The sequence below is a fragment of the Coregonus lavaretus genome (genome assembly GCF_964263955.1).
Source record: "Coregonus lavaretus genome assembly, chromosome: 2".
Taxonomy (NCBI): Eukaryota; Metazoa; Chordata; class Actinopteri; order Salmoniformes; family Salmonidae; genus Coregonus; species Coregonus lavaretus.
In genome coordinates this window covers 43,468,979-43,487,265 of record NC_139989.1, presented here as the reverse complement: position 1 = coordinate 43,487,265, position 18,287 = coordinate 43,468,979, and the positions used below count along the sequence as shown (strand labels likewise).

Here is an 18,287-nt window from a genome sequence, read left to right as displayed (position 1 = left end):
GGTTCCAAGTTCATTCAGGAATAATGTATAGCCTAAATGTGACTAATGATGATGAGACAGCATGTGTTCCAATCCAAAGACCAAGTTCATTTATCATAATTAGCTATCCTACTCCTCAGTGAACATTCATTTCACAATGACTTTGGGAGAGAGCAATGAATGGATTTCAATATATTCAAACAAAAGCTTTTATGAAGACAGGTTGATGGATTAGAATCTGGAATCTAAACTAAATAGACCAGCACAGAGCAGACCTTTTTACAGGAGAAATGCTGTGTGATCATCAGAGTCATTGGAGGTATGTTTACAAGGCAGGGACTATCTTCCACATTGATAAGAAACCTGGGGGAGAATGTTAGGAAAAGGGCCAAAGCATGTCCATTATCTCAAGCACTCTCACCAATAAACCGCTGGAGAACTTTAAGATGAAGGGTGAGGTCCTCACTCCTATCTCCTCTAACATCTTATAAACAAAGACTCGACAACACGGGATTTGACTTGTATCTCTCTGTAACCAAACCTGGTTTCTATTTACTTTAAAGACGCACTAAGCAGAAATAGCTCCACCATTTCCTGGTTTCTAAAATTCTAATAGTTTGCCCAATTTTAGTGTACATGACAAAACAAGCACGTATAGTGTAGAGAATCATTGTACCATCTAAACCGCTGTGAAATATATTTTCCATAACAAATAATATTGTATTTTCAGCTGTTTGAAGCTAGTGCTCAAAACCAAAAATAAAACTAAATTTAAGCGTGGGAAGCATAGAAATAGCGCACATAGAACAGATATATTGCTTCTTCGACATGCTTTCAATGAGAACGACAGATTTATAACTCAGATTTCTATATGAATTTGGTCGGATCGCCCAAAAAGTTACATATTGCAGCTTTAATACACCCTGTTGCTCGGCTGCTACATTAACACATTTCTGTGTTGTGGAAAAGTGTGCTTCTCTTTCCTCTGGTCGTCTGAGGGAAGGACCCATTCCTTCCTCTCCTCAGCTAGTCTGGGTCTGAGAGGAGAGGGAGGGGAACATGGGGAGGAATCTCAATCTTTTGGGCTGTAGGACTGAAGGCTCAACCTCAGTTATTCCAATTACATGTCTCTTTAGAAGCCATAGTCTCCGAGCAGAAAGAGAAACAAGCAGGGGATGAGACATCAGAGGAAGGCCTATCCCTATCTAAGCATGAGATTTTGACATATAGGGAATGAAGCATAATATAGTAATAATATAGGACTTCATTGCATATTTTCTTCCTCTTTGGGCAACACAATAATGGACAGTCTGACAATGATTATCTAGCTCAGTTGAGTGTATGTGTCTCTGTGTCTGTGTCTGTGTGTCTGTGTGCATGTGAGCCAGTGTTTGTTCTTAGTAGAGATTCCAAATACAAAACATGAAGGGTTCACATGAGAAAAACAAGCAGGCAAGTTGTACCATAATGCCTGATGATGAGTGGTGGCAGTAACATGATTGCATAGGGGAAGCTGTTGGTGGTATTGTGGTCAGTGTGGATGGAGGGATCAAGGAGGAGGAGGGCAGAGAGCAGTGAGGAGTGAGTAAGCTGCTTTAAGCTGCACAGATAGACAGGATGTGCGTATCACAGCGGGTCAGAAGGCACCACTTCCTCTGATAGGGCCTGGGAACCACAGCCCCCAGTCCTCCTCCAGCCCCCATGACCCAGGAGCAGTGGGGACAAACCCCCTTCTATCCCCTACCTCCTCTCTCTGATCAGACCCAACCACCACTGTCTCAGATAAATACAGCTCATCTTCCCTTAGATATACAACCACCTCAAATCTTATCTACAGGTCCAACAAGCTGAATCCACAGGTTCCTTCAAGTCGGGAAGAGACCATTGACTCCTTGGGAGTGAATCTCAATTGTGTTTACTTGATTCCATGAATCCTCTCTCATAGATGCATTTTGAGGAGGTGAGGGAAGAGGATGCAAGGAATCAAGAAAACACAATTGAGATTCACCCATGGAGTCAGTGGTCTCTTCCTGACATGACGGATTGGGGATGTCTCAATCTGCCTGTCAAACAGACATGAGTGATCTGTGGTATCCTTCCGCTGCATGTTGGCCAGAGAGAACCTAAATGTCTATCTATCCCACCAGTCATTCCAAACATACCGTTTTAAATGAGAGCCTGTGGTCATGGTGTTTGAAGCATTCCTGAGATGACTGCAGGGGTGAATGGGCTGGAGGTGAGCAGGACAATGCACTGAGAGGAGAGCAGCAGAGCGGAAAGGAAAGGAGGAATCTTACTAAGCATTCCTCTCTAATCCAGCGTGAAGACACCAGAGAAAACACTACTATCCCCAAGGTGCTCCGGGCAACAGTACTAACTAACTAACTAACTGTGTGTCTGCCTGCTTCGCTCTGTCTGTCACTGCGTGACTGCCCACTGGGGAAAAAATTGTTGAATCAACATTGTTTCCACGTCATTGCAACAAAACAAAATCAATGTGATGATGTTTAATCAACGTGGAAAACTGATTGGATTTGCCAAAATGTCATCAACATAAGGGATTTTTTTTTTTTACCTAAATCCAATGACATGGTGACATTTTTGGTTGATTTCATGTTAGCTGACAACTCAACCAACTGTACATCAAAACTAGTCATTGAAATGACATCTGTGCCCAGTGGGTGGGGAATGTGGGTACATCTCTCTTTCAGGGGTACTGTACTGGATTACATCATACTGTATTTTTATCGTCTATCTCAGGGATGGGCAACTTTGATGGGGGTTGGGGCCACAAAAAGCTGAACTCATCATTGGGGGCTGCAGTGGCTTGCGGGTCTGTGTACCCCAATCCATACCCACACATGCAACCTTTTGGGGGCCCTAAGCGAAATATGAAGTTTTAGAGTTCATTTCCTGCAATTCTTCTCATTTTGCCATAGGGCGGAGAGAAATGTTTGCAGTTTTTAATATGATATCTGAGATTGACTAACAAAATCAATGGGGGCCGCCCGGTCGGTAATTTGACCGTGATTACTACAAGTTTAGATAGCTGGCCGCAAGGCTAATTTACAATCTAAAAAATTTTAGCTGACCAGGGCTAATTGAGTGACCGCCAGTTACCCATCCCTGGTCTATCTGGTTTGGATCCAAATGACACTCATCACATTCAACAGAACCTGATGCATTTTTCATGAGGAAACTCAGAATTTTGCTCAGGTATTTCTTTCCTCATGGCATCTGAAAATAAAGCAGACATAAACACATAAAACCCTACTACACAGAGCTCCTACTACACAGAGCTCCTACTACACAGAGCTCCTACTACACAGAGACCATACTACACAGAGCTCCTACTACACAGAGCTCCTACTAGATAGAGTTCCTACTACACAGAGACCCTGCTACACAGAGACCATACTACACAGAGCTCCTACTACATAGAGCTCCTACTAAACAGAGACCCTGCTACACAGAGCTCCTACTACACAGAGACCATACTATACAGAGCTCCTACTACACAGAGACCCTACTACATAGAGCTCCTACTACACAGAGCTCCTACTACACAGAGACCATACTACACAGAGCTCCTACTACATAGAGCTCCTACTACACAGAGCTCCTACTACACAGAGCTCCTACTACACAGAGACCATACTACACAGAGCTCCTACTACACAGATACCATACTACACAGAGCTCCTACTACACAGAGACCCTACCCACACACACACAAAAACACACACACACACAGGCTGAAGTGGCTGTTCCCTATCAAACTGAAAAACTGTCCCTCGTTCATCATGTCCTAAGAGGCCGGGAGCTTCCATGGAGGTCATTAAAACACAACACTTACAATTTATAGACATCACTCTGCTACACTCTGCTACTGAGGTCACATCACAGCCACTAATAACACACAGAGAGCCACTGTTTCCATCCCTCCATCCGCCTGGCCTCAGAGAGAGAGAGAGAGAGAGAGAGAGAGAGAGAGAGAGAGAGAGAGAGAGAGAGAGAGAGAGAGGAGAGAGAGAGAGAGAGAGAGAGAGAGAGAGAGAGAGAGAGAGAGAGAGAGAGAGAGAGAGAGAGAGAGAGAGAGAGAGAGAGAGAGAGAGAGAGAGAGAGAGAGAGAGAGAGAGAGAGAGAGAGAGAGAGAGAGAGAGAGAGAAGAACATATCGTTCAGATCCATCCATCCCTCCCAGAGGATCTGAAGCCATTGTGCAATCTTCAGTGGGGTCCACCACTGTGGGCTTTGAGAGACACAATACACAGAGTATAGATAAACCGTTGGAGGAGCTGGGGGAAAACACACAGAGACAAAGAGCATTCGTCCCCAATAGTTGCTGCCTTCGCAGTGAGAGAGAGAAGGAGCATGTTCAGAGAAGAGGAGGCCCGTGGGCTGGTCCGCCGGCCGGCTCCACTCCTCCACGCATAAGCCCGTCTCTCTCAGCATGCGGCCAGCAGGCCGCTCAATGGCAGCACCTGGCCCTACGCTTGCTCACCCTTTGTCAAAGATCTGACTTCACTGGATTACCATCACAACATCCACCAGCTGTCCCCAACACACACACCCCGTCCCCCACCCCCTGCCCAATTCTTCCAGCTGGATCCGCTCTGAATGACACCCTCTCAATCTGCCTAATTATCTCCCCCTTCAGCCCCTCCAGGGCCTGTGGCTCTGCCGGCACTCCAGCGGTCCCTCCGTTGCACATTCCATCTACACACAGACATACAGGGGCAATGCGGAGGGGACCCGTGGCCCTTCAACTGACTGCTCACCTAGAGGGCCACTCTCTCTGTGATCCTCAACCTCTTCACCATCAAGTGCACCACACGTCTGTCTGTCTGTCTCTGGGCTTTGTGCTCCCTTGGCCTTGTGTTCAATTATGGGATTTAGAGAGACAGAATGAGGGACAGAGAGACCAACAACATTCTGTCCAATGATTTTTGTATGTTTTGTACTTTCCCCAACCATCCAGGATGTTGATGTAAGCAGGTGCATCAAGAGTAGAGAAAATAATAGCTAAGACTCAAAATATGACACAACAGGGAGTATCATGCCCTTAAGCCAATGTACTAGATCCAATATACTGTATCATGATTCACAGAGAAGAAGAAAAAATATTGGATTGTTGTAGTGTGTGTTACAGGTGCATCAGCCTAGTAGTCCCTCCCAGGCCGAGCCAGACCAGCCACCCCTACACCTATCAGAAGTAACCCATGTCATGCTGGCTCAGTGAGACGGTGGAACAGTGGAACAGGTTCCAGAAGGATTACTCCTGTAATCTGCTATCAACTACACATGCCTGAGACCCTGCTCATTCACCTTAGACAGGCCCACAGCAGTGAACCAGACAGACAGGGCTAACAGAGAGGGAGCAAAGCTTTATGGTTCTGGTATGCTTAGAGAAGAGTAGTAGTATCATGTCTTTATGTTTTCCAACCAGACAGATGATACATTGGTATCTGGGACAGTAACAATGACAATACAAAAATATATAATATTACTGTCACCTGAGAACAGAGGGAAATAATACCCATGTTGCACAACTTCAGAGAAGGACCTGATCAACAGCTTCTGCTCTGAAACATCAGGTAAGAAATCAACAGGTTGATTTCAAACAGAGAGCTAATGGCTAGTTTGCCCTCAGTGATTTTCAGGTAAAAGCTCACGTGTCTCAACAGCTCTCTACAATGTCATCCTAAAGCTACCACTTTTATCTCTATCTGCTATTTCTCTCTCTCTCTCTCTCTCTCTCTCCATTTCTCCCTCACTCTGTGCCCTTTCTTTTCTCACCCTCTCCCCAGCACTAGCTCTCCTGATGGTGCCAGGTTACAGTCAGGTATCTGTGGGAAGAAAGGATCTTTTCTGCTGTTGTGGATCTCCAGTTACGCTGGGATCCCAGGGGATGGGGCTGGGGTGAGGTGGGTCCTCCAGTAGCCTCTGTCTAGGACTAGGACTGGTTTGACCACTCCGCTCCGCTCTCCTGTTGGCCGGGCTGAGGCTACGCTGCCTGTCCCAGTCATGGCCCTGCTGTGGACGTGTTACCATGTTGTGTGGTATGGCATTTAGATTTCCTATTGGAAATCTCTTCCCTTCCCTCAATCAGTCGCACGTAAAAGAAAAATGACTATGTCTCGCTGTTGACACTGACCCAGAGGGGTGATTACGCATGAATGGATAGCCCTCCACGCCCCATACATATAGACACACAGCACCAAAAAGCTGAGGAACACAAAGCATGAACACACTACACACTCTCTGAAAAGCAAACACTAACCCAGTGAAGTGACGCCATTCAAGTTGGGAGATGAATGAATATGCTAGGTCCAAGTTCAAGGGTTTAACTATGTATAATACAATAATAACCAGTAGAAGGATAAAGCATAGGCTAGTTGGTAGCAGAGTTATGTGAAGACACTGAGAAGTATTTTGCTCCATAAAGTCTAACCAGGTTGAAAACAGAAGAGAGCTCATCTCACAAAGAACAGTTTGAGGAGCTATTAACACAATTATACATTTACCCACCACTTTCCCTGCCTTAGGTAATGATTTGTCGTCGGTGGTTACTGGTTGCACATGCCGTTTACACAGACGCTGCCTGCCACTTTTATACCTTTATGCAGTGAATCTGTGACTGATCTTTTACAATGGCCATGTTTTCAGACAGATCTGAACTGGGATGTAAGTAATGAAATGAGATGGCAGTGTGGAATGTTCCAAGCAAGCAGCAACTATAGTATAGACTACTCTAGTCGAATCAGTGGTCAATCCCTAGCCTACATACGGAGCTACTATTCAGCCTGGTTGAGAAACTCTACTGAACATTGGAATGATGCTTGGTGATGTCAAATAGCCTTTAGCCCAACCGTAGCATGAAGGTGAGGGTCTTGTCACCAACCAAGTCATAAAAACTACTGTAGTGGAGGGAAGCTGCCTGTCAGCCAATCTCATCAGACAAAAGTAAAACCAAAGGAACCAAGCATTATTGTTCCATCCCATTCTCAGCTCTTGTCCAACTTCAAACACTAATTTATAATAGGCTTTGGTTTGCCCAGTGGTAAAAAGCCTAATGGCCCCCTCGCGTCATCACACTGTATTTAGCCTAACTACTGAGATTGTTTCCCACGTACCCCATCGCCTATTGAAAAAACAAAGACCCCTAATCACTGTGAATAACGTTGAGAGCTCACACAGAAAATGACCAAATCAGGCGGGAAAGTAAAAACAGCAGCCCCGGGCTCTCTGATAACAATCATTTTGGGCTTGCTCTGGAGGACTGGAAACCGCACGACCTCACGGATATAAAAACCGTGGGAAACTCGCGAAATTAATTCAGCTGGTCACGAAACAATCCATCGAATTGCGTATAAGGAACACCTTAGTCATGCTATGACCAGTTTAATACTGTAATTTATGTTTCACAAAGCTCTTCATCTTCAACAGGTGCAACTCCAAGTGAACAGTGTGTCACAAGCCAAACAAGTCCAGGCTGGAACACACCATTCAACCTGTCTCGTATGTATCCATGTATTGTTCATTACACACACTACACCCTAAGTAGTGGTTCGATTGCAGATTGAAACATTTAATAAAACGTGTAAAATGTTCACCGTAAACACGTGCCATTGTCCATAATGTAGCGATAACCACCCAGCACTTGGCTGAGTTCCAGCCCATTGTGAGCGCGGTGCAGCTCTAGAAATTTGCAATGCAATGATTTACTAACCAAGGCTAAATAACACAAATTCTGCATACTGATACAAATGACTAAACTATACCTACTTGAACCGTTTCTACACCATAACTCCTCAAATAATCCCGATAGTTTACTCATAGGCCTGGGCCTATACTGTTTTCAGAGTTCCTCCTCATCATGTCACCATTTGGAACAATGTAGGCCTGCAGTGAATTCGTACATGTGTGATCCATAAAACATGATGTTGCACTTACATGCATCGCGAGGGTGAGTCTATGCACGTTCCTCCATTGTCACAAGGTCTGTATTTATCCATGCAGCGGAGTCCTGTGGAGAGGAAGGAGAGATGAAGGGAGACCGACCCATGGTGATCAGGCCCTTTTCTCAGGGTAGGTTTGAAATATTAATTCATTACAAACATTTGATAGAGCAGCCTATATCATTTGTGGGAGGATAAGTAGGCATGGAGGAACATTGTGTGTTTTTTTTATATATATATATTTTTTATATATATAATCAAAGTACACTTCTCCGCCGTTCAGAATCAATCATTCCAACATACCGGTAAGCCATGTGCTGGGTTTCAAACATGTTGCTCTTGGCTAGACAGTTCCATTTTCGCACTCGTTAAAATTGCACTTTATGGACACACCCGCTTACATGGGTACGCTTATGTTTACTTTCTTGGCAAGAGCTGATAACGTTATCTGCGACTGAATGCAGATGCATGCTGAGATGGGTGTAGACAGGGAAACAAGATAGGATTCCAATTATTTCACATAGACCCAAAATTGCTTTAGTAATAATAGGTTTTATATTTTAATTATTGCCTATATGGGATAACTATAAGAATATCTGCCAACCCGTTTCGTTGAGGGTAGGCATTGCCTACAAGCCAATTAATAGTTTCCATAATATGCTTAATTACAGTGTAATGTAGCCGACTCAAGTTGATTAATGTGCAAGATAATTAATTAATTCAGAGTTCAACGATGAGCCTCCCTGTATACAACCAATCAAATTTTGCTACCATAACATTTTATTTTACTGGATGTCAACAAAATAGGCCTATGGGTTACTTTCTCAACAGTAGGCCTAGTTCAAAGGATTTTCGCGCACAAACAGATCTGGAACTCACAACCCTATCAAACATCCATCCAAAAGGTTTGTGAGCCATATGCGGGAGCTTATTACACAGCATAGACAGATACATTACCTTTTTTTTATAATGTTAAATCATATTCCAGCACTCATCCCATTCCCCACAACAACAAAGTTCAATTGTTAAAAGCTCTTTGTTCAGATAAGGAGGGGGTAAAGTTGGCTCATCACCCCCCTTCACTAACAAATAAATCTCACCCTATACCCCCACGAACGAGGATAGTAGACTTGAATGAAATAGTGAAAATACTTATCTCCTACAAGACATACATATGGAATTCCGTTTTTATGTGAGTAACCCGTGCTTCTAGCCTACAACTTGTGGACGAATGCCCGAAGTAACATGCTTTCAATTTCAATTGTTACATTCCGCGTTCCTTCTAGCGGGCTTGCTTGCACAGCGCTGCCAGCGGCACTCCATACTATCGCTTGTAATTATTTTCTCACGGTGGCGATCAGCCTCGCAAAGTTACCCACAAAGACGCATACCAATCCCGCAGAGACAAGCTGATTCTTTGCTGCTATCGGGTGCAATCTGTAAACAAAAATCTCACCCATACAATAGAAGATGCAACATTTGTAACAATAACCTCCACAAAACACCTCCCAACGTCCTTCCATTGAATACATTGGGCTTTGTCACTCAAACACTGCTAGAAGTTAGAACAACTTCAGGGGGCAAATATTCCAGAATAGAATCCTCCTTGTTAACCACCAGTCTACAAAGAACATTATGCAAATACATGGTTTGTAGCCTATTACTGTAACCTATACAAAAACGAATGCTTGTTATCTAGTTATTAACCCGTTATGATAGCCTGTTATATTAACCTGTTAGAAATCGAACTTTGAACGCCACTAACAACCAACCATGCGTTTATAAATAAAATGCTTTTAAAAAATCAAGGTGAACGGCTTCTTTGTAGCCTAGACTAGAGAGCAGCTAGCATATTGTCTGGCATGTGCTTCAATCAATGCCTTCTATAATCTGATGCCATTTAAATTGCGCAGCGCACAGGTGACAAAATGTACACTTAACAATTTTTGAAGGGGAAAAACCCCGAAAAAGCTAGAATATGTCCAGACTTGTCTGCTAGCCAAATTTAGAATAATGCTCACATACACATTAATTGTAATTTATGTGACTGTCAAATAAATTAATTGTCCTTACCTTCGCAATTATGGACCAAGAATAAAATTGGTAAAAATATCCAAACTTTATAATTTCCCCCCATCTCGGTGGAAATTTGTCCCAACTCTTCTCTTTGAAGTGTTAACTTAGCAGTAATACATCCTTTGAGTTCACCGAGAGATAAAAGTTCCAAGAGGCAGTGTCTGGGATCTTCAAAAAGTTCATTAATCAACTAAAAGTAAAAACGGCGTATAAATCGTATAGGTCCTATCCTGTATTAGCATTCGCAGCTCGGACACCGCTGCTGTGCGTCTCCTCCTGGAACTTTTGAAAAACTTTTTTTCCTTCTCAGCTTCACGTCTGCGCTGAGAAACAACTTGGTATTACTCCGCCCTCCTTTCCTCCCCTTTCCCCTTGCAGTAACGGGTTACACTCCGCTCAAGACAAATAGTCCGCAAGCCACCCCTCAATGGACCGGGTAAAGTTTTTTTTAAATGTCATTAGCAGAATATAATGAGAGACCAGTCTTGTTGTCTTTCAAGAGTATGACAGATAAAGGTACCATTGAGGCATCTTATCTCTCACTTGAAAATTATATCAAAGACTTACATTAAAAAGTTGTAATAGTCTCAATGCAACAAATCCCTGTTAGATATCTAATTTCTGAATTATGTTATTTTTTTAGTAGCCTACATTTTCCATAGGTCATGTTGAGTGTCAATCAAGTCAATTTTGAAATATTAAAGCCATATATAGAAATGTCAACTTCTACCATAAAAAAATAATTGCCATTACTACTTGATATGATATGTTATTATCAACTTGATAATAACAGATAACAATCTTTGTAGAATAACAAAATGTTTACAGTAGAGTGTGATGGACTACAGTTTTCCTGACAATGAGCCCCTTGTTATCCTGACAGGAGTGTGTCTGGGTGCTACTTTTTTGTTTATTTGTTTGTTTGTGTATTTACACTTGATGCTTCGCAGATAAGACTGTGAATCGTTTACATGATGGAAATCAGAGCAGACATCCCTGTTACCACCCTTTATACTGCTACAGGCCTCTCTTTCTCTCAGCCTGCCTCTCCAGTGTCCACAGCCCTATGTCGGTGGCTCATTTTATACAGCCGCGGTATAGTGCCTCGGTTGTTCTGTGTGCTCAGAGCGGAGCCGGTCGCTTACAGAGACAATAAGCGTGATTTGAATGAGAAAAGGAGTCCGGCATTATGACACAGTTTCTCTCCGCGGGGGACTGGGGTGGAGGGGGGCAGTAGCACACTGACATTCTGCTCCTAGCCTTGAATAAATTAACAAGCGCTAGATAGGGGGTGTGAATGTAGCAGAGCTCGTTTGGAGTGGAGTTCGTTACAGCCAGTGACGTCACTCTATAGGGGTAATTGAAAAGAGCTCGTTAGGGCCCACCAGACACCTGCCTCTTTTGGCACCATCCTTTTAAAACTTGTGTTCTGCTGTAACCATCCCAGTCAATAGCCGGATTCAGCAGCGTGTATAATGGTTGATGATGTACACATGGTGGATGGATGTGTTCATTTCCTCACCAGCACCAAATCATTTTGATGTTCTCACACTGATATAGCCACTGGATGCAAACTCACTCTCAACCAAGCCTCTCTGACTATGTGTGAGTGTATCTCCATATGTGTGCGAAAGACAGATGTAGAGAAGAAGAGAGGTTGCAAGTATGTGTGATCGGGTGAGTTTGTGTATCTCACCTGGCTGGCTACAGTTTAATCTTGCAGCCACAGGGCTTGTGGTATACCTTCTCCATACGGATCATGGCAGGCTCCCATCTGTGTTGAGAGTCCTTTCCAGCTGGATTTTCCACTTCCCAGAGAGGGTTTTCTCTCTGTGTGCTGTAAGACAGAGAGTCTGTTAGGGGAGTCTATAATCACCCAGGAACTCCATGTCTGACTGTGACCGCCTCATCATCCCTCATCCCTCAAAATGGGCAGTTGACCAATCCCAGCTGCAGCCTTGTCATACGCTCATATACAGTGGCTTGCGAAAGTATTCATCCCCTTGGCATTTTCCCTATTTTGTTGCCTTACAACCTGGAATTAAAATGGATTTTTTGGGGGTTTGTATCATTTGATTTACACAACATGCCTACCACTTTGAAGATGCAAAATATTTTTTTGGGTGAAACAAACAAGAAATAAGACAAAAAAAACAGAAAACTTGAGTGTGCATAACTATTCAATATTAAAGTTAATACTTTGTAGAGCCACCTTTTACAGCAATTACAGCTGTAAGTCTCTTGGGGTATAACTCTATAAGCTTGGCACATCTAGCCACTGGGATTTTTGCCCATTCTTCAAGGCAAAACTGCTCCAGCTCCTTCAAGTTGGATGGGTTCCGCTGGTGTACAGCAATCTTTAAGTCATACCACAGATTCTCAATTGGATTGAGGTCTGGGCTTTGACTAGGCCATTCCAAGACATTTAAATGTTTCCCCTTATACCATTCAAGTGTTGCTTTAGCTGTATGCTTAGGGTCATTGTCCTGCTGGAAGGTGAACCTCCGTCCCAGTCTCAAATCTCTGGAAGACTGAAACAGGTTTCCCTCAAGAATTTCCCTGTATTTAGCGCCATCCATCATTCCTTCAATTCTGACCAGTTTCCCAGTCCCTGCCGATGAAAAACATCCCCACAGCATGATGCTGCCACCACCATGCTTCACTGTGGGGATGGTGTTCTCGGGGTGATGAGATATGTTGGGTTTGCGCCAGACATAGCGTTTTCCTTGATGGCCAAAAAGCTCAGTTTTAGTCTAATCTGACCAGAGTACCTTCTTCCATATGTTTGGGGAGTCTCCCATATTCCTTTTGACGAACACCAAACGTGTTTGCTTATTTTTGTTTACGCAATGGCTTTTTTCTGGCCACTCTTCCGTAAAGCCCAGCTCTGTGGAGTGTACAGCTTAAAGTGGTCCTATGGACAGATACTCCAAACTCCGCTGTGGAGCTTTGCAGCTCCTTCAGGGTTATCTTTGGTCTCTTTGTTGCCTCTCTGATTAATGCCCTCCTTGCCTGGTCCGTGAGTTTTGGTGGGCGGCCCTCTCTTGGCAGGTTTGTTGTGGTACCATATTCTTTCCATTTTTTAATAATGGATTAAATGGTGCTCCGTGGGATGTTCAAAGTTTCTCCACAACTTTGTCCCTGACCTGTTTGGAGAGCTCCTTGGTCTTCATGGTGCCGCTTGCTTGGTGGTGCCCCTTGCTTAGTGGTGTAGCAGACTCTGGCGCCTTTCAGAACTGTGTATATACAGTTGAAGTCGGAAGTGCACATACACTTAGGTTGGAGTCATTAAAATTCTTTTTTCAACCACTCCACAAATGTATTGTTAACAAACTATACTTTTGGCAAGTCGGTTAGGACATTTACTTTGTGCATGACACAAGTAATTTTTCCAACAATTGTTTACAGACAGATTATTTTACTTATAATTCACTGTATCACAATTCCAGTGGGTCAGAAGTTTACATACACTAAGTTGACTGTGCCTTTAAACAGCTTGTAAAATTCCAGAAAATGATGTCATGGCTTTAGAAGCTTCTGATAGGCTAATTGACATCATTTGAGTCAATTGGAGGTGTACCTGTGGATGTATTTCAAGGCCTACCTTCAAACTCAGTGCCTCTTTGCTTGACATCATGGGAAAATCAAAAGAAATCAGCCAAGACCTCAGAAAATAAATTGTAGACCTCCACAAGTCTGGTTCATTCTTGGGAGCAATTTCCAAACGCCTGAAGGTACAACGTTCATCTGTACAAACAATAGTACGCAAGTATAAACACCATGGGACCACGCAGCAGTCATACCGCTCAGGAAGGAGACACATTCTGTCTCCTAGAGATGAACATACTTTGGTGCGAAAAGTGCAAATCAATCCCAGAACAATAGCAAAGGACCTTGTGAAGATGCTGGAGGAAACAGGTACAAAAGTATCTATATCCACAGTAAAACAAGTCCTATATCAACATAACCGGAAAGGCTGCTCATCCTGGAAGAAGCCACTGCTCCAAAATCGCCATAAAAAAGCCAGACTACGGTTTGCAACTCCACATGGGGACAAATATCGTACTTTTTGGAGAAATGTCCTCTGGTCCGATGAAACAAAAATAGAACTGTTTGGCCATAATGACCATTGTTATGTTTGGAGGAAAAAGGGGGATGCTTGCAAGCTGAAGAACACCATCCCAACCGTGAAGCACGGGGGTGGCAGTATCATGCTGTGGGAGTGCTTTGCTGCAGGAGTGACTGGTGTACTTCACAAAATAGATGGCATCATGAGGAAGGACAATTATGTGGATATATTGAAGCAACATCTCAAGACATCAGTCAGGAAGTTAAAGCTTGGTTGCAAATGGGTCTTCCAAATGGACAATGACCCCAAGCATACAGTGGGGGAAAAAAGTATTTAGTCAGCCACCAATTGTGCAAGTTCTCCCACTTAAAAAGATGAGAGAGGCCTGTAATTTTCATCATAGGTACATGTCAACTATGACAGACAAAATGAGAAAAAAAAATCCAGAAAATCACATTGTAGGATTTTTTATGAATTTATTTGCAAATTATGGTGGAAAATAAGTATTTGGTCAATAACAAAAGTTTCTCAATACTTTGTTATATACCCCTTGTTGGCAATGACACAGGTCAAACGTTTTCTGTAAGTCTTCACAAGGTTTTCACACACTGTTGCTGGTATTTTGGCCCATTCCTCCATGCAGATCTCCTCTAGAGCAGTGATGTTTTGGGGCTGTCGCTGGGCAACACGGACTTTCAACTCCCTCCAAAGATGTTCTATGGGGTTGAGATCTGGAGACTGGCTAGGCCACTCCAGGACCTTGAAATGCTTCTTACGAAGTCACTCCTTCGTTGCCCGGGAGGTGTGTTTGGGATCATTGTCATGCTAAAAGACCCAGCCACGTTTCATCTTCAATGCCCTTGCTGATGGAAGGAGGTTTTCACTCAAAATCTCACGATACATGGCCCCATTCATTCTTTCCTTTACACGGATCAGTCGTCCTGGTCCCTTTGCAAAAAAACAGCCCCAAAGCATGAAGTTTCCACCCCCATGCTTCACAGTAGGTATGGTGTTCTTTGGATGCAACTCAGCATTCTTTGTCCTCCAAACACGATGAGTTGAGTTTTTACCAAAAAGTTATATTTTGGTTTCATCTGACCATATGACATTCTCCCAATCCTCTTCTGGATCATCCAAATGCACTCTAGCAAACTTCAGACGGGCCTGGACTTAAGCAGGGGGACACGTCTGGCAATGCAGGATTTGAGTCCCTGGCGGAGTAGTGTGTTACTGATGGTAGGCTTTGTTACTTTGGTCCCAGCTCTCTGCAGGTCATTCACTAGGTCCCCCCGTGTGGTTCTGGGATTTTTGCTCACCGTTCTTGTGATCATTTTGACCCCACGGGGTGAGATCTTGCGTGGAGCCCCAGATCGAGGGAGATTATCAGTGGTCTTGTATGTCTTCCATTTCCTAATAATTGCTCCCACAGTTGATTTCTTCAAACCAAGTTGCTTACCTATTCCAGATTCAGTCTTCCCAGCCTGGTGCTGTTCTACAATTTTGTTTCTGGTGTCCTTTGACAGCTCTTTGGTCTTGACCATAGTGGAGTTTGGAGTGTGACTGTTTGAGGTTGTGGACAGGTGTCTTTTATACTGATAACAAGTTCAAACAGGTGCCATTAATACAGGTAACGAGTGGAGGACAGAGGAGCCTCTTAAAGAAGAAGTTACAGGTCTGTGAGAGCCAGAAATCTTGCTTGTTTGTAGGTGACCAAATACTTATTTTCCACCATAATTTGCAAATAAATTCATTAAAAATCCTACAATGTGATTTTCTGGATTTTTTTTTCTCAATTTGTCTGTCATAGTTGACGTGTACCTATGATGAAAATGACAGGCCTCTCTCATCTTTTTAAGTGGGAGAACTTGCACAATTGGTGGCTGACTAAATACTTTTTACCCCCACTGTACTTCCAAAGTTGTGGCAAAATGGCTTAAGGACAACAAAGTCAAGGTATTGGAGTGGCCATCACAAAGCCTTGACCTCAATCCTATAGAACATTTGTGGGCAGACTGAAAAAGCGTGTGCGAGCAAGGAGGCCTAAAAATAAAATGGTGATCCTAACTGACCTAAGACAGGGAATTTTTACTAGGATTAAATGTCAGGAGTTGTGAAAAACTGAGTTTAAATGTATTTGGCTAAGGTGTATGTAAACTTCCGACTTCAACCGTATACTGAGATCATGTGACAGATCATGTGACATTTGATTGCACACATGTGGACTTTATTTAACTAATTATGTGACTTCTGAAGGTAATTGGTTGCACCAGATCTTATTTAGGGTCTTCATAGCAAAGGGGGTGAATACATATGCACGCACCACTTTTCCGTTATTTATTTTTTAGAATTTTTTGAAACAAGTAATTTTTTTATTTCACTTCACCAATCTGGACTATTTTGTCCATTACATGAAATCCAAATAAAAATCCATTTAAATTATAGGTTGTAATGCAAAAAAATAGGAAAAAAACGCCAAGGGGGATGAATACTTTTGCAAGGCACTGTTTGGGGGCAATGGTGGTAAGGAACCACTGAGAGGGGCATTCCCCAGCACCACAAAGTAGTTTGGGAACACTTTTGTTTGTGTGTCTGTGTGTTCTGGTATTTCCGATTTATGCACGGCACGGGCCCGTCACGCCCTGCACCTATATCTCTGTCATATCGCTGAGTGAAAAAGGGTGTGTGTGTTTCCCTGTGCTTACAGCTAGCAGGCTGTTTGGCTCTGTTCCATAGAGGTTGTTCTACTCTGACAGTGCTTTGACAACAGAGGTGTTACAGATCAGTCACATCATCACACAACATTGTGATAGAGTAATGGTGGCACAGGATTGGAAACCTGTAAACTCTCAATATAAGATGTTTTACTGCTGTACAGTGTAGCAATGCGTATTTACAATATTCTTGTAACACTGTACATACTGTAAAATAAGAATTACACTGTTATAACAACACTGTAGTAAAAAAAATAAAAAAATAAAAAATAACTAAACCTTCCTTTAAATGAAGATAGAATGAAACAGGATATTTGAACTGTCTTCTATCATTAATCAGTATGGACTCCTGCTGCTTACAAATCCACAGACTGCTCTCTTCAAAATAAGCAACATATTTTCAAATATAGCATGGCACAGATTTTGGACCTTGGCTAGTTAAAATTGTGGCCTAGTAGCCTGGCTGACCAGTGCCCAAAATCCATGGTGTGTTGTTCTCTTCCAGGTGTCAGTTAGAATAAGCCTTTCCATCTTATGACTGACACATTGGACACTGTTATGTGTTCTCTCTCTTGTGAACATTCTTCATGTGTGATTTAGGGGAACTACTCTGATTGAAGCATTTGTCACAACCGTTGCAGCGATACGATTTCTCTCCTGTGTGAAATCGCTTGTGGCGTGTCAGATCACCTAATGTTGTAATGAATTTTTCACATATAGAACACTTATATGATTTTTCCCCTGTGTGTGTCTGCATAAAAAATAAAGAAAGAAAAAAATTAGAAAAAATAACAAAACAAAAAAAACACTGTAGTTAAGTGTTACGGTGTGTAAGTGTGTAAGATAATACAATAAGATATAAGCATCACAGACACAGGCTAGCTAGTGTAGAGCCTTGACACTATTAGAGGTGTAAAAAATATTGGCCTATTAAAGCTGCAATATGTAACTTTCTGGGCAACCTGACCAAATTCACAAAGAAAAATGTGTTATAGATCTGTCATTCTTATTGAAAGCAAGTCTAAGAAGCAGTAGATCTGTTCTATGTGCGCTATTTTTATGCTTCCCGTTCTTAAGTTTCGTTTTTGCATCTTTTACTTTCAGTCTTGTACACCAGCTTCAAACAGTTGGAAATACAATATTTTTGGTTATGGAAAATATATTTCTCAGCGGTTTAGATGGTTCAATGATTCTCTACACTATACTTGCTTGTTTTGTCACATAAACTGAAATTAGGCGAACTATTATAATTTTAGCAACCAGGAAATGGTGAAGCGATATCTGCATATTGCATCTTTAAGGATAATGGACCACAGCCTAGTTAGTTGGATTTTGGAGCACACAGTGGGACCAGAGTGGGACAGCAGACTGAGTAGCGGGATCAAAATTATAGCTATTTACAGTGTTGTAGGCCCACAGTGAAAAAGTGATGTTGAGGATATACAAATGTACAGTCCAGGAACATTTAAAAAATGGTTGTAGTAGTAAGTTT

The 18,287-nt window shown here is 42.7% G+C and overlaps 1 protein-coding gene across 1 annotated transcript in view; it reads right to left on the bottom strand.

The window, feature by feature from the left end:
• Positions 1-10,278, bottom strand: part of LOC311146141 (uncharacterized protein) — a 37,148-nt gene extending 26,870 nt beyond the window's left edge. The window contains exons 1-2 of the mRNA XM_084182618.1: positions 10,013-10,278; positions 7,935-8,007 (exon numbers count right to left, since the gene is read on the bottom strand). Of these exons, the coding sequence (XP_084038744.1) occupies positions 7,935-8,007; positions 10,013-10,076 (137 nt within the window). The 5' untranslated portion in view covers positions 10,077-10,278. The remainder of the gene's footprint in view (positions 1-7,934; positions 8,008-10,012) is intronic.
• Between the last annotated feature and the right edge of the window lie 8,009 nt (positions 10,279-18,287).